The following is a 21546-nucleotide window of genomic DNA, read 5'->3' on the forward strand; positions in this document are numbered from 1 at the left end:
TAGGCTGAGAAAGAGTCCTTTAACGTAACTTTCTTCCTGGCCTCTCATGATTATCTTAAGATTAAATGGACTGTATCTTTATGTCCTAAAGAAAAATAGTTAACAGTGCCCTCTTGGTTTCATTCTAATCGTTCTGATCAGGCAGTCCTGCAATTATCCAGTCCTGATAATAATAATTTTATTTCTTACCCATCTTTCCTCATGGCTCGAGGTGGGTTATAGCACAGTTAAAACACATTAACATTGTTAAAATTCTATAAATATACATATTAAATGTATTTCTATAAAATATATATATTAAAGCATATTTCTACAAAATATGTCCTACCCACATCTTGAGATCACCTGAGATCTTTCTCTCTATGAAAAAGGCTTAAAAGGTAGTGGTCAGGGAAAAAGATCTTTTCCATTGTAGTCCTCCACTTATGGGGTTTTCTCATCCAGAAAACCTGCCTGACTACAATAGTATAATCTTTTCATATCAACTTAAAGATATTTCTCTACTCCCAACATTTCATGGCTGTGACTGAGTGATTTTTCAAAAAAACAACAAAAAAACAGCATTAGCTAGTTGAGATCCATAACTCTTCATATTCAATAATTGTTAAAAGATTGTTGACTGGTAAAATATTTGCTAGAGAAAAAGTGTCTATTAAATAAAATACATGAATCATCATAAAAATATTTCCCTGTGATTTTCTACAATCCAAACGGTAAACTCTTAGTTTTCGATTATAGTGTCAGAGGAATTTGGAAACACACACACACACACAGACACTCACATATACATGGGCATACACGTTTCCCTTTACACAGAAAAAACTGAAAAAAGTAAACAGAGCTATCCAGATTTAATTGTAACTGTTGGAACCTATGGTTGTGAAATTGATTCCATCTTATTTCGCCTGTCGCAAATTTACATACTCACATCATACTTTGGAAACCATAAAGTCAAATCTTGAGCTTAATCAACAATTAGAAAAAGATAGCAATAGTCAGGAGTAGAAGGGGTCTGCCTCAGTAAAAGAATTACAAACATGCTTTGTCTTTGTTTTTTGTGTTGTAAGCTACCTTGCATCAGCACCCAGCAGAAAGGTGGGCTATAAAATAAAATATTTTTTTTACAAAGAACTAATTGCTGACCAACATAACATCTGCATTTAAATATGAGAGGAACACTGATGTTTCAACTGTTCTAATCATTCTTTTTTATATATACAAGCATTTCAATAGCATCCTTCAGAGACTTTTTTTGCTAGGCCTGCACGACTGATATCATCATTTGGAGTAGCAAATAATAACCTTGCTGTTGGACAAGCACCAACTGAAAATAAAGATTTCCAGGTTTTTGAGCTTTTAAAACTATGGCCCCTTACCTTTAATGTTGAAATCATGAAAAAATTGGTAAGAGTAATAGGTTTCTGAATGCCACCCATTTACACAAATCTGTCAGCAACAGCATGCAGTCTTTACAGTGAACTCTGTGGAAAATGTTTTATCTGTACTTCATAAAAAGGGAAAATTAGTCTGTATAGCATGCCTTGCAAATGCTGATTTATTACACAGCCCAACCTGTATCTCAAAAACTTGAGCTGAAAGGAAAAAAACTGTTTCCGTTTTTGGAATCAGCAGGTCAAACATACTCAGAAACAAGGCTAACATCTGAGGCACCAAAATGTGTGTTGTCCAGTGATTGGTAAATGTTTCATTTTTACACCTATATACTTGGGGTACACAAAAATATCTCAGGCGAAAAGGGATTGCAAGTGGGAAAAGTTCAAGAAGACTTTTGTTCCAGATAATGAAGAGATGAATTTGAAACAAGAGCAGAGATTGGAATTCTTACTCTTTTACAATAGTGCCCAGAATCCCATAGCCAACATGACCACAGTATGTCCCGAAAAGTATCATTTCCAACTGCTGATACAGATAGTGCACATCCGCAGTGGAACATTTTAAACCTTATCTTCTGGCACAGTGTCTGGAATAGAACTAAAGGCACAAGTGGAAACAAGGTGCTACAAATCTATTTAGAGCTCCATGAGAGGGTTGAGGATATTTCCTCATTGGATTCTAAGAATGTAACACGAGTAAATTTTGAATTGCCTTTTCCAGTTCTGTGCCTGCACACACCCCTCCTGCTTGACCACACCACTTCCCTGGGGAATGGAAAAGGTCTTTTCTCAGACAATTCCAACAGCTGAACCCCAGACAAGGCACACGGAGGGATGGTTGTAAACTGAACTGAGCACAAAGAAATCGCTGCCAATTAATGGAAAATTCACTCCTGACAGGAAACAATTGTGACCCTTCAAGCTTCAGCCGACACAAACGATGTTATCATTTAACAACCTGATTGGGAAGTCTACTGTGAAGCCAGCACTTGGATGAGTTATTTTTGGACTTTAGCTGCAAGGAGTGTGGTGGCTGAGATGTTCTGGCAGTTGTGAGCCAAAAATACAAACTTTTCCAAACCCTTCACGAATCACAAGAAAAGTCAACAATTACTCATGTGTCGAATTTGAATTCAAGAATACAGATTTCACCAAGTTCCAGAACATTAACATTTAACCTACTATCATATTGCAATCTTCTATATTTATTTAGTTATGTAAATTTACCCTTAGTTGATAATTCTGTATGTATAGGTAGAGTATCTCTTATGCAAAATTCTGAATCCAAAATACTCCAAAATCCAAAAGTGTTTACATGGATGGCTGAGATAATGACATCTTTGTTTCTGATGGTTCTGATGTGATATTTGTTCCATGCACAGAATTATTTTAAATATAGTAAGATATTTATATATGTGGATAAAGTGAATATAAAATGTACACTTTCTGCTTAGACTTAGGTTGCAACTCCAAGATATCTCATTATGAACATATATGCAAACACAGGTATTCCAATTTCTGAAATTCAAAACATTTCAAGTCCAAGTTTTAAAAAGGATTTGTAACTCACTGGACAAGAATTTTTAAATTCTACTTCAAGTAAAATTCCAACTAGGCAAACCTGGAAAAATGTTTTCCGCTCATCCCACCTAAACTAATTTTCTAATTCCACTGAGCCTTCGTTGGGAATTTAGCTTGTTTTAAAATAACATAGAATTTTAAAAAATGTAACACCTTTGTTGTGGTCTGAAGATATACAGCCCTTCTACCATTTCATTCTGCTTTATGCATGGAACAGGTCCCACTGTGATAATAACACGTCTATCTATGTTTTCAAAGATCAATTTGCACAGATGTCAAAACACATTTAAAATGCAAAAACTTACCACGGTGGGGTTCCCACTGCTTATCAGCTGGCTGACTTCATGAAAAATGCTCTTGCATTCAATTGATTTGTCTAAGGACCCTCGTTTTACTATTACTGCTACTGCTAATAATATCTGTTCTCGTACATACTTCTGAAGGCTGAAAACAAAATAAAATAATACATTCAGCGTCAACACTGACCAAGACAACCTTTCTAACATTTGCAAAGGAAAAACCTACATTAATGCTTTGGGAGAACAGGAAAATATTGAGTTGACTCCTTCCATCCCCAAGCAGCTTGGTCAACCCATTTCGTCTGTTGCTGCTTCAAGTAACAGAATTATCTATAGTACATCATGAAGACACTAACTGCAATTTCTGAGAGATTTGTTCTTTACAAAGATAGCCAAACTTTGTAGTGATGAGGATCTGGACCTTTCATCGATATTTCCCATCATACAATCGCTGCCATCAGCCTCCTTCAGGATTAATTCAATAAATTCTAGCAAGAATTTAACATGGCACAGTCATTCTGCAATGGACAAAAGGACTATGTAGTCCAGCAATCTGTTCCCACAGTGGGCAGCCAGATACCTATGGAAATCTCACACAATATGTATATGATGGCACCACTTTGCTCTCAGTGCAGTACACTCAACCTCTTTATTAACATCAATTATTCTAGTCCTCCCTCATACAGACGTTTTGGTTACTGGCCTTCAATTTTACTTATAAACTTTAACTGTGAATTCATTGAAAATTATCTTGGAGCATTTATCGCCAAACCACAGTTTGTAATTAAAAAATGTGGCCACTTCCTATGTTATAGGGAAGCAGTTAAAGAAGTGGGACTTTAGGAAAGCAACAACATTAATCTGTTGAAGTAAACTATAATGCTGTTTTAATTCAATTTGCTCTGGGAGGTGTCTTTCTGCTAAAAAGTGGAGTAAACATATTTAATTCAATTAGTCATGACTTTACAATGCCCCTAGTTTAAGGTTTAAAGTTTCTATAAAAACTAAAAGGTATCACACAGAACTCCTCTCATTTTTTCTGAAGTACCTAGAAATCTACTGATGTTTAGTTGCTGAAAGAGAAAGACAAGTCACCGAAACACTGTTTTTTTTTAAGTCAGAAGGAATGGAGGAAGGAAGAAAGGTCTGATAATACAAGTAAATTTCTCTCTTTATTAAATAACAAAAATCAACTTTAAGTGAAATTTCAAGGAACAGCTAAAACAAGGAACAGTTAAGTCAACTATCACTGGAATTCACATTAACAGAAGAAAATGTTTTTAATCAAGCCATACATCTAGCACAAAAAAGGGGTGCATTATGACTATCAGGGACTCTTTGAAAATATGATTTGAAGATGTTAAGAACTAAACTTAGAACCATCTGAAAGCAAAACACATGTTCATCAATTGATCTATGGTCTCTTTGCCATTAAAAAAATCTTATTGCTCAACTATCTCAACAAGAATGATCACAACATTTTGGAATCTGGCAAATAGTTCCAATAATACTTTATACTTACTTCGGCCTTTGTAAGACATATGTTAAAAGGAATGTTCGTAATGACTCAATGCTACTTTTTTCCAATAAAATCCATTCACGTACAACAGCTTCCATTATCGCTGTGGCAGCTTGGAAAAGGACATAGTCCACTTTACTAGTTTCTGTCAGAGAGATTCAAAACTGTGAGTTCACATACACTGAAAAAGCATCTTTTATACCACCAACACAAAAACAGGGTTTTTCATTACATTTTTGTTCTTAAACGCCCACTAAAGAGATTACCACTCATAACACGTTAAAGCAAAGAATACATTTAATTTACAACATATTAAAATAATCTATGGTGCAAACTATAAAATAATTTTAAAATACTCTAAAAATAATATTGCAGCAGGGGAAAGCAAGAGTAAAACAATCTATAACCCAACAGCAACTTTAAGAAGTTTTTTAAAAACTAGCACCAGCAATTAAAACTACTGGTAAATTCAAAATTAAATATTGGCTAGCAGTTTGGAATACATCTCCAAATGTCCACTTAAAATTTATTTATTTCCAACATTTATATCCCGCCCTTCTCACCTGAAGGGACTCAGGGCGGCTTACAACAATGGCAGTAATTCGATGCCTACACAAGATCAAAATTACACAGTACATAAAATCAATTAAAACTATTAAATGCAATATAAAAATTTAAAACAATTTTAAAACAAATAGTCAGATCCATTCGTCTAAAAACTCGTGCTTTAGCCATAAGACAGACCGTGTCATCTTTGCAATAATTCATCGTTTAATGAGGTTTGAAATCCTCATTTACAGCAGCAACTGTTTTTATATTATTGATTTTTGGTTGCACTTTGGTGGTAGGGTGATGTGCATCCCACATTATGTGAAATCAGTCTTTGGACCTGCTGAAGTTACCCACATCAGTGGTGGGTATTTTATCACTTTCCAGATGCCTACATAACCAATGATGAAGAATGCTGGGAGTTGCAATCCAACTACTAAAAAAACTGCACAAATCCCACCCATATTCTATATAAACTGAGTATATGCAGAAAATATTCCTTTAAACAGAGTAAAGTAGCTACTATTATCTTATATATTATAGTTTATCTCACTTTTGTATGTTAAATTAAGCAGTCATTTGCAACTAGAGTGAACTAGTTTTAATAACAAATTTGAAAATTCTATTCTATATCTATTGTGTATTTTAATATGTATTTTATGGAAATATGTTTTAATATAATATTTTAACAATGTTGTAACCCACCTCAAGCCATGAGGAGAGGCGGGCAAGAAATAAAATTCTTATTATTATTATTAACTAAAGGAGGTTCTGATACATTTTACTCCTTCCACAACAAAATATCAGCCTCATTGAGGAGGGTGTTGCTATATTCTTTCCTTACCAACAAGAGAAAAGAAAAGAGAAATCCATAGCAAAATATATGATTTCAGTTCTAGAACTACTAGGTCTGTTTTTCAAGCCTCTTCTATCAATAACCATCTCTTCCTTCTTGTCTCCTTTTCACTATTTCTTCATGTCAAATTGTGTAGCCAATATTCCTATTTCTATTGAAATACAAGTAAAATGTATTAGCTAATTCAGTTGGAAAGTTCCTATTTAGATTCTGAACTCTGGGCAAATGGATGCCAACCAGAACTGTTGCTATTAGAATTATAGAATCATAGAGTTGGAAGAGACTTCACAGGCCATCCAGTCCAACCCCCTGCCAAGAAGCAGGAAATCGCATTCAAAGCACCCCCAACAGATGGCCATTCAGCCTCTGCTTAAAAGCCTCCAAAGAAGGAGCCTCCACCACACTCTGGGGTAGAAAGTTCCACTGCTGAACAGCTCTCACAGTGAGGAAGTTCCTCCTAATGTTCAGGTGGAATCTCCTTTCCTGTAGTTTGAAGCCATTGTTCCACATCCTAGTCTCCAGGGCAGCAGAAAACAAGCTTGCTCCCTTCTCCCTATGACTTCCCCTCACATATTTGTATATGGCTATCATGTCTCCTCTCAGCGGTCTCTTCTGCAGGCTAAACTTGCCCAGCACTTTAAGCCGCTCCTCATAGGGCTTGTTCTCCAGACCCTTAATCATTTTAGTTGCCCTCCTCTGGATGCTTTCCAGTTTGTCAACATCGCCCTTCAACTGTGGTGCCCAGAATTGAACACAGTATTCCAGGTGTGGTCTGACCAAGGCAGAATAGAGGGACTTCCCTGGATCTAGATACTATACTCCTATTTATGCAGGCCAAAATCCCATTGGCTTTTTTTGCCACCACATCACATTGTATACTCATGTTTAACTTGTTGTCCACGGGGGCTCCAAGATCTTTTTCACATGTACTGCTGTCGAGCCAGGCATCCCCCATTCTGTATCTTTGCATTCCATTTTTTCTGCCTAAGTGGAGTATCTTGCATTTGTCCCTGTTGAACTTCATGTTGTTAGTTTCAGCCCATCTCTCTTATCTGTTAAAATTGTTTTGGATTCTGCTCCTGTCTTCTGGAGTATTAGTTATCCCTCCCAGTTTGGTGTCATCTGCAAACTAGATGATCGTGCCTTTTAACCCTTCATTTAAGTCATTAATAAAGATGTTGAACAGAACCGGGCCCAGGATGGAACCCTGCGGCACTCCACTCGTGACTTCTTTCCAGGAAGAAGAAGACGCATTGTGTGCCTTCGAGTCACTTCCGACTTACGGTGACTCCATCACAGGATTTTCTTGGCAAGATCTGTTCAGAGGAAGCTTGTCTTTACCTTCCCTTGATCTCTATGGCTGAGTGGGGATTCAAGCTCTGGTCTCCAAAGTCATTATTCAACACTTAAACCATTACATCACATTGGTATTGCTAGACAAAATCCATTTTATTTTATTTTAGTTCAATAACATTTACTACGTTTATTTATTCTGGATGACATTTTAAACAATGTTATTTCTTTTCCCCTTCATTTATGAAACAGTAATACTTATAAAAAGAATCAATTCCTAACAAATTGCTGTTATAGGATACCAACATGCAAAATCTTAAGAATTAAACTGTCAACATCCCTTTTAACAGCCTGCAGTAGGGGTGCCCTAACCCACCCATCTCCTTGTTCACCTTCAAAAATCAATAGCTTTTTCAGCCTAGAATCCAGTAATGAATTCACTCTGAGATCAATGGGACTTATTCCCTATTAAAGCATATAGGATCCAATAAAAAATACACCTCCTGCTAGAATGAAAAGGAGCAGCTTTTTACACATATACACATGCAGTTAAGAGGTTCATAAACCTTCTGGGACTTGGTTTATCAACGTAAATGCCATATATATGATGACTTACCTAAAATATGCTTGCAGACAGCAAATGGTGATTTTGATTTTCGAAATGATAAGAATATGTGTTCCGCATGCTGACGTTGTTCGTTATTGACCATGGAAGGTGGTGCCTAACGAGAAAATAAAGATTCTTATTGCCTATGGAATCCAGAAAACTGCCACCTTTAATAAAAGCACCACAAAAGGCATGAGCTCTTCATTTCATGAACAGAAAGAGTACTATTGTTAATTTGAGTTTGTTCTTTCAATGCTAATACAGCTAGCTGCTTATTAAAAAATTTAAAATCGGACATAGTGATTATGATCCATCTGGGATTTTAAATAAATTTCTGTGATCCACTCAAACATACACTGATGTGCAGGCTAGGTTTGGGATATGTATAAATCAAAGATCAATTTATGTACTGCTTTGAATCCATTTTGGGAGTTGCCAGTTCCAGATATACAGTGTTATATGCTATATGTCAGGGATGGCTACTTTTCCTATAAACTATTTCTGATATCTAGAAAATGATTTGACGTGTATATTATAAATGCATTTTGCCACACAATGTGATTCCTTTTTTCCCTCTCAGTGGTTAAGCTTTATAGAAAAGACAATGATGTTGTCATCAAAGGAATAACTTTCCTATTAGACAAAGAGCAGAGAATTTACAACCTAGATACTCTTGTACCATAGTGTGCAGTAATCATATGTTCTGTATCAGCAACCTCACTGTGGATTTCCATAATTCAGAATCAAGCTGATAGGGGCCAGAAAAGATTCCTAGTTCCAACTATAAACTACTAGTTGTTTACTCTTACTACGCACAATGTATTAGGTGTATCAGGTACAGTCATAATTAAAATCCTCCACATTAAAGGCACATTTTGTGCTTAAATAAGAGAAATTTAAATTCCTTTTTAAATAAAAATGTCAATGTTGCTATTTTTAAGCAACCAATATTACAATATTTCAAGATGAGGTTAGAAACTACAACTGAGAACAACTGAGAACAAAGTATTAGCAGTAATATACTGCCCTCTAGCGTAAAGTCAGAAAACTCCAAGGCAAAACAATGAAAACATGAAACACAGGGGAAATACTATAATAAAATCTGATTATTAAAATATTTTGATAATTGTAATAGAAACTGTATCACACAACTACATCTCCCACTGTTCTGATCCAAGTAGCTTCTTGTTCTGTCCCAGCTGCACCTATTAAATTTTGTAGTTGTTTACATAGCACAATCTAACTAAGTGTGAAGCTCTTATCTTTCTCTCTTCCAACATAAAACTCAATTACTCCAAGACCAGCAAGTCCTATGATGATAAGCCCATAGTGTTTAATATATATGCTGACATATATGCTGACAGTGATTTCAATGGCTCTCTAATGTTAGAAGGGAAAACGTGTGGCTCATAGATTGCAAACGCTGGGTAGCGCTACAATAGCCCTAACATGATTCAATCCCTATGGTATATTGTAAACATGCTTGTTCTGCATATAATGTGTAATAGAAGATTGAGTAGATAGCTAATTATGAGCATGCTGTGCTATATCTGTGTGGCAACTTGACTCAGAACCTCATCCTGTATATATCCAGGAACTGGGAACATATGGCACTCCAGATATTGGGTTGGAACTGAAGATGTTGTACTATGACATCAATTCTCGCCATTAACTATGCTCCACTAACAAGCACTATATTTCAACAACATCTGGAGAGCTATGTATTCCTCAATAATAGTATGCACTATTAATAGTACATATCTAGGATCTTATAGTATAAGCAACAGATACAGAACTCATTTAGAAACAAAAGGATCATAGGCACAAGGAGGGGCCAAGGATTCTAAGATTTGTGATGGTCAAAGCATTCTCGTTTGAAGCATTTTTAACCATAAAGATGACTAAAACTTATAATCAAGTGATCTTCTAATTCCTAAGACACGAGCATGTATACACATACACACATATATGGCTTTCCCTAGACATTAAGTCTAGTCATGTCTGACTCTGAGGGTTGTTGTTCATCTCCATTTCCAAGCCAAAGAGCTGGCGTTGTCCATAGACATCTTCAAGGTCATGTGGCCGGCATGACTGCATAGAGCACCGTTACCTTCCTGCCGGAGCAGTACCTATTGATCTACTCACATTTGCATTTTTCGAACTGCTAGGTTGGCAGAAGCTGGGGCTAACAGTGGGACCCCGTTCCCTGGATTCGAACCACTGACCTTTTGCTTAGCAAGTTCAGCAGCTCAACAATTTAACCCGCCGTGCTGCCGGGGGTGCGTGTGTCTGTGTATATATATACACATACATACACACACACACACATATAGCCTACTGCTCAAAGGAACTTGCAATCCCTCTGTTCACTTTTAATGTAAATATAATTTGCTATTGTATAACATCACTATTATGAGTCATTGGCTATTCATAAATTATTTTTACCTTCAAGTTCCATTTCACAATTATAATATATTCTTACAAGAAGAGACTGAAAGAATTGGCAAAAATGCTTTCATTACTGCAAAAGATAATAATAGAGTGCTCCATTGTTTAGTTAATAATACAAGTAAATAAAGGAAATATATTCAAACATTCAATCATAAGAGCCAAAGGGAAACTTGAAAACCAATGAATAGAGGTTTGAAAACCTTTTATTTGGAAAAGAGCAGGCAAGGAGGACAAGATAGCAATTTCAAAAGATATGGTCACCTTGAACTTCAGAAAGCTTTATCTAGACCAAATCTTTACTCAGCATTGACACTCTCTTTTGTGGTGCTGCCAGAATTGCAAGTAGTTTAATGCATTCAAAGTAGCTAAAATGAAAAATATAAATACAACTCCAAAAGCATCCTATACAAAAAGATTCAATGATCACTTATCTATATTGACTAAACTTAAGAACTCAAGAAACAAAAGAAAAATAATTATAAAGAATTATACAGATCCGGAAGAGCAAGAATTCCATAACAGCACTATTCATACAATGCAGCTAAAGAGCACTACTGCAAGAAGAACCAGCAATAAATTATTGTAATAATGGAGTGCTCCTGTGCAGAGCTTCAGCCAGCCATGCCCTTTTCAGTGATATTCTATTTCATCCCCTACTTCATCAGTAATTCAGGATTCTCGCCACTAATGTCTCACTGGACAGAAACAACCCACCTACCCTCAGGTATTTTTTAAAAATCTGAAATCCAAGGACTTTCCCAAGGCTGATTCCTCCTTCCTCTTGTTTATGGATAGTACCATTCTGGCTACAAAAGAATGGATCTCCTGACCAAATACCTAAATAGAATATAAACTAATTAAAAAGCAGTAAAGCAAAGCAGCTTTCATCTACTGAAAAGACAGCAGAAGTCAGCATCAAGTGATTTTCCATGAGAAACTAAATTGGGATGGGAGTCAGTTTTCTGCCTCTGGCACTTTTGCCAGAAGCACATAAATAACCAAATTTCCAAAAGACAAAATGCTGATATGGCTAGAAGCTGACTTCTCTGTCTTCCCCTTTCACACTGCTGGGTGTTATCTTGTGTCTCAAAGATGACTTTAGTGCCTGATGATAAGTCTACTTGGTTTTAATTTCAACACTAGCATAGGTATAGTTTTAATATCAACACATGTTGGACTGAATGATACTAATCATAATATTTCTTCCACTGGCAAAAAAAAGCATAGCCTTTCCCAGGGTTGGTTCTACCATTATGTAGAGAAGCCTTCCTCAACCTTTTTTTCCTCAAGGAAACTCTTGAAATCCTTTTCAGGTCTCAGGGAACCTCTGCACAAAAAATATTATACCTACACCGCAAAAAGGGTTGCTAGGGAAACAGTTGAGGCAGCCTTCCAACTGTCCTTGTTGATCCTGTCAGAAGTTAAAGTTGTGAATGTTTCCATTTCCTGGATCATTTAACTTAGCCTACTGCCTCATGTTTTGTAAAGAATATCATCCCATTTGAGATATCATCCTAGAGTTTCTGTATTTGAAATAACCCTCTCCTCTTTTGCCTTCCACAGCCAAGTATCTTGGTTTGGCCCCAAGTCTTCCTTCAACCTAGAGCCCCTTCAGATATAGGACTACAATTTCATCATTCTCAGCCAGCATCATCGGGATAAAGTTAACACTAACAGCAACAACATAGCTTCATCAAATCTCCTTTGGGGAGAATTCAAAACTGCCTAAACATAATCAGAGGAGATTGAAGGGAGGAATAGAAAATAAACTAACTATGATTACTACACACTCAGCAGTAAATGTGCTAGCAAGAAGATTTGAAGGCAAATGTTAAATGTCAGCAATCAAGACTTTCAAAATCTGCTCCACAGCTTTCATTAAACCCTATTATTTTCTGGAGAAAATGTACAGAAGGGAAGTATAAAGGCAGCAATAAAAACAACTGAATTTGTCCATACAACCAAAGCTTTCCTCTCAATAGATGTGGAGAAACAGTCCAATGGACAAATGATTTTCAAGCCTGCAAGGTACATATATGCTCTTCTCCACCTCAAGGAGCTGCTACAGCTTAGATAACAAAACAAATCCTTGAAAGCGTGCCAAGCTGTGTTTTCAACAACCCTTTTCTGGACATTTTGCTGCTGAAATGAATCCTGCCATAAATGATAGAAGCTTTTCTGCCTGGAATTGCAGTTTGTATTTGGAAGCCATGCATGATTTGTCAAGGAAGTGGCTTCTCTTTCACACATCCCATGCTTCTGTCTATACTACAGTACTTCAGTATGGTCTATATTTATAAAAGATCGGGAGCAGCACTGTTAGTGTGTCACCAGTTCAGCAGCCGATGCATGACTGAAAACACTCTATCAATACCATTAGGCAGTTTTCATGAATTGCTTTCACTATGCTTGTGAGGGAGTGATTGTTTGTAAATGCACAGTTCACTTTATATTTGTTTCCACCCAACAGGATCAACAAGTATCTTCTACAAATGCAGGAGATACTCAGTCACTGAATCTTTCATCATTCCTTGAGGGTTTTTAAAGTGGATATTATATGCAAAACACTGCAAACCAGTCTTCTTCCTATCACTAGCATTCCCAATTCATACTTTGTAGCCTATACTGCTCAAAGCGTGCAAAAAGCTCTGCCTTGGGGCTGGGAGTGAAACTTTAGCACGCACATTGCTCCAATTTACATATCTGGCTAAAAAGATATCATCAAAAAGTCTGGGAAGCAACCACCACCTGAATGTTCTGAGAGCTATTGTCAACCAGAATAAATGATACAAAATGTCATGAATTGGTGGTCTGCAACTACTGTATATGAATCAAGTTTCACATATGGTTTATATCCCTTCACCCGCTCCCAAATCAATCAGTGTTGTACCCCAAAAGACAAACCATACATAATAGACAAATACTCTACCACCTTGAATACACTCTCTCATCTAATTTCAGAGACTCAGGAGGCCTAGACAAGGGAAGTATGTGGACAGGGGACTACCAGGTTACAACAGGAACCTCCATTTAAGATTAGGAAGAAATCCTGCCTGAAACCTGGATTGTTGTCATCACTCAGTTGACAATAATGATTTAGTATAAGTAATTCTCCTAAGAAATTAGCTAGCTAGAACCTGACATTTCCATGGACATCAAGATGATAGCTTTCATTTTGACGACAAGATTTCTATACGTCCATTTCAAAATCTGCTTGCAGTGTATGTTATTGGCTGATGAATTTTAAACACAGATGCAACAGAATAATTCTGTACATATTTCAAAAGTAGAGCACATTTAGTTCTTAGAGGGAATGTGCTTTTTTTGACAACCTGCTCTGATCGAAGCTCAGTACTCACATGCAAGCCTTTAGAACCACAATATACTTTATGCAGAGTTCCTCCATCACTCCACTTTATTAAAAGCCATTCAGATCCAATGTTTCAGTGCAGAATTTGAGAAGCCTTTACAATATGATGATCTTTAAAATCCACATGCAGCAAATTTTATGTAGGCAGGTAAAGGTATGCTTACTTTTAAAACATATGAGTACATACCCATATATGCAGGCATAAATCACTGGTATTCCAGTATATTTGTTAAACCATTTGTACCGTATCCAACTAAAGTTATTACTCCTGGCTTCTCATTGGCTTTTTATATGTGTTGCCACAAGCTACTGCTTTTTTTTAACTTAGCCTCTTTTTATTAATTACTTAAAGGAAAAAAAGATTTGATTTTTAAAAACTTTCAAAAAAAAGTTCTTGATACTGATATTTATCAAAACTCTCCCAAGGATGTAGAGCACACAGTGTGTTGATTGCACAGCAATCTCTGGCTAAATTTCATGCTACACAAGTGGATTTCTATTCTTACGCCAGTTGTTTCCCATCTCTTCTACATACACTTTTGAGAAAATTGCAGGGATTGTGGTAATAAACTGCCATGGAAAGGATGAAGGATATTTTTGATACACTGATTTATGTTTTATATGCACAAAAGTACAAACAAAGCACCCCTGGAAGATGGCCTTCCAGCCTCTGTTTAAAACTTCAGTCATAACAGTAAAACACCTTCCATCAAAAATTGTTACAAAGAGTAATAGTCACAGTTATTTACATCTGTTAACAAATTACAAAATATTTTTGTAAAAAAACCCAGGTGTTCAGCAATTAATTATATTTTGATTCCCTTTATTAGAACAATTAAGAGGGCACAAGAACTGGGGAGGAAACACCCTGACTTCATATTGAGTTCTTTTGCCTGCAGAGTATCCAGATATGAGACGAAGAAAAAGGGTTCACCACACATTCAAATAAAACTCTATCAAGTCACTTCATGGTTTCAAGTTCCCCTTGGAGTATCCCTTAACCAAAGCAAGAAGAGAAAAAAGTAAATCAAGAGGTCAATCCTCCATTTTTGAAATTACAGAATCCATATGTGAGCTCAAACTGTTTGTAACATATTAAATGGTGAATTAATCAGAATTCAGAGACACACCACTTTGATTAGCCTAAACAGGGTATTACAATGGATAAGATTACAGAATTTTTCTTATGGCCAGCATGGCGACCTCTGATTTATTTCACAAGTAGCACTTAAGGAACACAGATTCATCACTTAGAAGAATCCAAAAATAGATTTTCTAGGTACCTACTAACTGCAAAGCAAGAGAAAAGCTAACAGATACACCCATGCATGAAACAAACAAAAAGACATGGGAGACATACTTTTCTCTATCCTCCTTCTTTTCTGTACATACAATGGGAACATCAGGCTTATTTATATTATCAGAGTTTAATTAAATAACATCAGCAATTGTTTAAGAAATTGCTCTGGAAAAGAACAGAATGGGGAGCGAATAGGGAGCAACCCTGATTAGGGATTTGAACATGTAAGTGCAAGGAGTGCATAGAAGAGTAGAAATAGAGGTTATTATGGAGGTGAAAGGACCAAACATGAAGACAAAGACTGAAGCGTGTGTAATGGGATCTGAAGAGGAGGGTGGTGGGTGGGTGGGTATTCAAGTATCCAAGTACTCTGTAAATGGCCTTTATTATTTGGGAAAAAACCCAACGTGTTTCGGCTGTAACGCATTGTGCTTGTTTCAAATACAGGTTGAGCAATCCTTATGAAATCCTAAATTCTGAAAAAAGGAATAGATTCAAATATAGAATTCCAAAACCCCAAATACTCCAATATCTACAATTGCCTGCATGGGTGGCTGAGATAATTGCACTTCTGCTTTCTAATGGTTCAATGTGCGCAAACTTTGTTTCTTGCTCAATATTATTGAAACCCATTGTCTGTAAAAGCTATGTGTAAATACATGAAACATAAATTAATTTCATGTTTAAACTTGGGTCCCATCTCTAAGATACCTTATTATGCACATGCCAATATTCCAAATTTTGTGTTTTTTTTTTAAAAAAAGATGAAAACTGAGGGTGCATCTATTAATGCAGTTTGAACCACTTTAAATCCTATGGAATCCTGGGATTTGTAGTTTGATGAGGCATCAGTTTTTTCTTAGTAAAGAAGGCTAGTAAATAAAGACCTTATTTAAGAAAGCTTTTAACTAAAGATTTCTGCTTCAGGGCCGGATTGAGTTTTAAGATTTAGCTGCTGAATATAGAAGGAGTTTAAATGGGGGAGTTTGAAAGTTTGATTGTAACCATGTTTTAACTTTTGTACTATATGTTTTATTTTGTATTAAGCTGTCTTGGGTCCGCTTGCAGAGAAAGGTGGGGCAAAAATATCTCAAATAAATAACTAAATAAAGTAACAACCTTTTAAAACTAGAGCTCTCATGATTCCACAATATTAAGCCATATTAAAATTTTAAAATCTTTGTACACTTGCATATGAAGAGGAGGAGGATTAGGGGTTTATATTTATTTGATATACTCTGGCTTTGTTGGTTCTGTCCCGATTGGTCTGTTTGCTCTGTTGGTTTTCTGGCTGCATAATACTTTTAATAACCATTTTAAATTGAGTTTTTTATTAGTTTTATATAAATTTATGTTTAATGTTTTTAATTAACCTCACAACATCTTCACAACTTCTGAGGATGTCTGCCATAGATGTCGGCGGAACATCAGGAACACATTTTTAACATTTTTTATTATAAGTTTGTTTTAGATGTGGGTTTATGTTGGTTTATTTTGGGAACTGCTTGGTCTGTTACTTGTAATTGTATTTTGGATGTATTATGGCACTGAATGTTTGCCTTTTTTTTTGGTTGGAATCCACCCCGAGTCCCCTCGGGGAGATGTGGCGGAATACAGTGTTCCCTCACTACTTCACGGTTCACTTTTCACGGATTCACTGTTTTGCGGTTTTTCAATAAACTCTAAAAGACTATTATAAATAATAAAAAAATTAGCCTAATGAAGGGAGGAAGGGGAAGCTAAAGGGAGAGAAAAGGAGCCCAAGCAGCAACGGGAGGAGAAGGAGGCGATTTATCAACACACGATTGGTTGATAAAGACTTAAAATTGTGTATAACTACTAAAATAATGTATAAATATTAAAATAAATATAGTGTCCCTACTTCGTGGATTTTCACTTATTGCGGGTGGTCCTGGAACCTAACCCCGGCAATAAATGAGGGAATACTGAAGTTCTATTTATTTATGTACTGTATTTATATACTACTTTTCTCACCCCTGGGGGCATAATAATGGCAAAATTCAATGCCAAACATGCATGTAAAAACCAAGTCATTTATCTAAAACAGTAAACATATAACTATGCAATAAAACAATAAGGCCATTAAACATCAGCTATAAAACAACTTTAGAAAATAAGACAATAATTAAAACATCTAATATAAACATTAAAATCACATGATCAAAATAGTAGACAGGACCATTTCAATTGTCAACTGCACATATTCTCTATTTATTTCTTGCACTGCATTACTTTATTATTATTAATTATTAGCAGCTAAGTGATGACAAATTGTGTTAATTTTGCAGTTCAGGCGCACCCTAAAACATTTACGATTTTAAGCCTTTCAGAGAAGGGATGCTCAACTTGAAACAAATGCAGAACACCCGCAGAACACTTTGGAGACTTGTCTCCCATTTTTTCCTGCGAAGACAGCAAAGGGTTGTGACCAAAACCATGTGGACCCAGACTGGGTTAAAGAAGAGCGCCACAAGACACGTCTTTGCTCCAAAGCAAGCGCCTTTGAGCTCAAAGGGTGCTGAGGGTGTCTACACTGTAGATTTAATGCAGTTTGACACCACTTGAACCACCGGGTTTCAATGCTATAGAAGTTATAGGAGTTATAGTTTGACGAAGCATCAGTTCTTTTTGGCAGAGAAGGGCAAAACTGCAGCTCCCAGAATTCTACAGCCATGGGAGCTACAAGTATTGTGAAACCGCGTTAAGTCTACATTGTAGATCAGGCATGGCCCAACTGGTGTTTTGGACTTCAATTCCCACCATTCCTAACAGCCTCAGGCCCCTTCCTTTTCCCCCTCAGCCGCTTAAGCGGCTGAGGGGGAAAAGGAAAGGGCCTGAGGCTGTTAGGAATGGTGGGAGTTGAAGTCCAAAACACCTGGAGGGCCTAAGTTGGGCCCAGGCCTGGTATAGATGCACCCTCAGAGTTAAGCAAAGTAAACTGGAAGGGCAGAAAGGAAGCAGGCGGGAGAGGGGAGGTTTGCTGAAGGGGACGAAAGGCGTCGCTTGGCCCCGGGGATGTGCCCCGAAGGGAGGGAGAAGGGATATTCCACTGGAAACCAACGGCGCCCTCACCATCAAGACTTTGGCCGCGTTCTCCAGCTGGGCGATCACCTCCGGGGCTCCCCCCACGGCCACGGCCGCCGCCATCATGGTCTCTCTTCAATGACGCGCCATGCGGTGCATTCTGGGACCGGGCGGCCGCCTGGCCAATCGGCGCTTGCGGCGGCCTCAGGAGGGAAGGCGGACACTCAATCAAGCTCCAGGCCTTTTTTTTCTTCTTCTGGACTTCAACTCCCAGAAGGCTCAGCTGCCTCGGGCAATGATCAAGGATTGTGGGAGTTGGAGTCCAAAACACCTGAGAGAGCAGAGTATGGGAAACACTGTAGTTTGACCACACTTTGGCCCTTTCCTCAGAGCTGACTAAAATCCCACTTTTTGTTCTTTGAACTGGAATATATGGCAGTGTGGACTCAAATAACCCACTTCAAAGAAAATATTGTGGGATTTCCTGCCTTAATATTCTGAGTTATATGGCTGTGTGGAAGGGACCTTTGTAACTTGGTGGTGTACCAGACCTATTTGCCAGGGAAAACTCAAGACCTTGTAAAACTACAGTTTCCATGATTCTGTGGTTTTGATCTATGACAGTTAAAGTCAGGGGTCCTCAAACTTTTTAAGCCGAGGGCCGGTCCACAATCCTTCAGACTGTTGAGGGGCCGGATTATCATTTGAAAAAAAGTACAAACAAATTCCGATGCACACTGCATATTTGTAGTGCAAAAACAACAATGACAACGAAAACAAGAACAAGAACAATGAAAGAACAATACAATATTTAAAAATAAAAACAATTTTAACCAACATACATTTATCAGGATTTCAATGGGAAGTGTGGGCCTGCTTCTGGCCAATGAGATAGTCAAGTTAATTAGGGTTGTTTTTGTTGTTGTTGTTGTTGTTGTTGTTGTTGTTGTTGTTGTGTGCCTTCAAGTCATTCCAGACCTTGGGTGAGCCTAAGTCTAAAATTTATTTATTATTTATTTACTGCATTTATTTACTACATTTGTATCACACCCTTCTCACCCCAAAGGGGACTCAGAGTGGCTTACAAGTTATATGTACATACAATATATTATATTATTAGCATAGCACAATATTAGCATTATATATTACTATATTGAACTATATCACTATACTGTAATATTATTAGTTATATTATATGTAATGTAGAATATATAATTAATATTATTATATGGTATTATTATTAGTGTTATATTGTATTACATTATAATATTATTATCAATATTATATGTATATACTATATATTATATTATAAAACTGAGGGCGGGGGCCAGGTAAATGACCTTGGAGGGCCGCATCCGGCCCCCGGGCCTTAGTTTGGGGACCCCTGGTTAAAGTGGTGCCAAACTGCATTAACTCTGCAATGTAGAATTCAGGTACAGTAGCGTCTCTCTTATCCACCATAAACGGGCCGGCAGAAAGTTGGATAAGCGAATATGTTGGATAATAAGGAGGCATTAAGGAAAAGCCTATTAAAATCAAATTAGGTTATTATTTTACAAATTAAGCACCAAAACATCATGTTATACAACAAATTTGACAGAAAAAGTAGTTCAATACACAGTAATGCTATGTAGTAATTACTGTATTTATGAATTTAGCACCAAAATATCATGATGTATTGAAAACATTGGATAAGCGAGTGTTGAATAAGTGAGATTCTTCTGTATGAGCAAACTTGAGCTCTCCAGGTGTTTTGAAATTCAACTCCCACAATTGGAGGCAGTGGCAGCAGTGACAGACTTTCTATTTCTAGGTACGAAGATTACTGCAGCCAGGAAATCACGCCAGTCCACGCCAGAGCTCCCTGTCGGCCGTCGCCACTCCCAGCTCCTTTAAGATCAAGCCAGTCACTTCAAGGATACCATCCATCCATCTGGCCCTTGGTCGGCCCCTCTTCCTTTTTCCTTCCTTTCCCCCCAGCATCATTCTCTTCTCCAAGCTTTCCTGTCTTCTCATGATGTGGCCAAAGTACTTCATCTTTGCCTCTAATATCCTTCCCTCCAATGAGCAGTTGGGCATTATTTCCTGGAGGATGGACTGGTTGGATCTTCTGTTTTAGGCACTTTGTGCCATATGTAAGTTGCCCCAAGTCCCTTTGGTGAGATGGAGGCGGGGTACAAAAATAAAGTTGTTGTTATTATTATTATCATTATTATTGACACAACAACATTGTATGACACAGCAAACAAGATAGACATGCTGGATTTCGTATCACAAAATCACAAGTCGAACACTTCCCAAGTGTCTAGGACTGTGTGATGTATTTTCGGATGATGCGTGCAGATCCCAGTAGGGTGGCCTTTTGCAGTTGGCAGATTGTAATTTTGTCAATGTCTATTGTTTCCAAATGCCGGCTGAGCTCTTTTGGCATGGCACTCAATGTGCTGATCACCACCGGGACCACCTGTACTGGTTTCTGCCAGAATCTTTGAAGTTCAATCTTGAGGTCTTGATAGCGGCTGAGTTTTTCCTGTGTTTTTCGTCAATGCGACTGTCACCTGGGATGGCAACATCAATTATCCAAACTTTTTTCTTTTCCGCAACTGTGATGTCTGGTGTGTTGTGTTCCAGAACTTTGTCAGGCTGGATTTGGAAGTCCCACAGTATCTTTGCCTGCTCATTTCCCAATACTTTTGCAGGTTTGTGATCCCACCAGTTCTTTACTGCAGAGCGGTGGTACTTGAGGCATAAGTTCCAATGAATCATTTGGGCCATAGTTGTGCCTCTGTTTGTAGTCTGTCTGTGTGATTTTCTTATAGCAGCTGAGGATATGATCAATGGTTTCATCGGTTTCCTTGCACAGTCTGCATTTTGGGTTATCAGCTGATTTTTCGATCTTGGCCTTAATTGCATTTGTTCTGATGGCTTGCTCCTGGGCTGCAAGGATTAGGCCTTCTGTCTCCTTCTTCAGGGTCCCATTCGTGAGCCATAGCCAGGTCTTCTCCTTAGCAGCTTTTCCTTCAATTTTGTCAAGGAACTTTCCATGCAATGTTTTGTTGTGCCAGCTGTCAGCTCTAGTTTGTAGTGCGGTTTTCTTGTACTGGTTTTTTGTTTGCTGTGCTTTGAGGAGTTTCTGATTTTTGACTTCAATCAAAGCAGGTTCTTCACTTAGCTTTACATATTCTGCCAGGGCATGTTCTTCTTTGACTGCTTGTTTTACTTGTAAGAGTATTATTATTACTATTATTACTACCATGTTTTAAAGTTTTATGATATTTATAT

At 37.4% G+C, this 21546-nt stretch overlaps 1 protein-coding gene and 1 long non-coding RNA gene across 2 annotated transcripts in view; one reads left to right on the forward strand and one right to left on the reverse strand.

The window, feature by feature from the left end:
- LOC134297367 (uncharacterized) overlaps nucleotides 1-13346 on the forward strand; it is a 38229-nt gene extending 24883 nt beyond the window's left edge. The window contains exon 3 of the long non-coding RNA XR_010004081.1: nucleotides 12113-13346. This is a non-coding gene — a long non-coding RNA (uncharacterized LOC134297367). The remainder of the gene's footprint in view (nucleotides 1-12112) is intronic.
- xpo4 (exportin 4) overlaps nucleotides 1-18438 on the reverse strand; it is an 83303-nt gene extending 64865 nt beyond the window's left edge. The window contains exons 1-4 of the mRNA XM_003219250.4: nucleotides 18313-18438; nucleotides 8108-8213; nucleotides 4797-4938; nucleotides 3281-3419 (exon numbers count right to left, since the gene is read on the reverse strand). Coding sequence (XP_003219298.1) covers nucleotides 3281-3419; nucleotides 4797-4938; nucleotides 8108-8213; nucleotides 18313-18390 — 465 coding nt within the window. The 5' untranslated portion in view covers nucleotides 18391-18438. The remainder of the gene's footprint in view (nucleotides 1-3280; nucleotides 3420-4796; nucleotides 4939-8107; nucleotides 8214-18312) is intronic.
- Nucleotides 18439-21546: the final 3108 nt, after the last annotated feature.

Source organism: Anolis carolinensis, chromosome 3 (genome assembly GCF_035594765.1).
Source record: "Anolis carolinensis isolate JA03-04 chromosome 3, rAnoCar3.1.pri, whole genome shotgun sequence".
In the NCBI taxonomy this organism is placed as follows: Eukaryota; Metazoa; Chordata; class Lepidosauria; order Squamata; family Dactyloidae; genus Anolis; species Anolis carolinensis.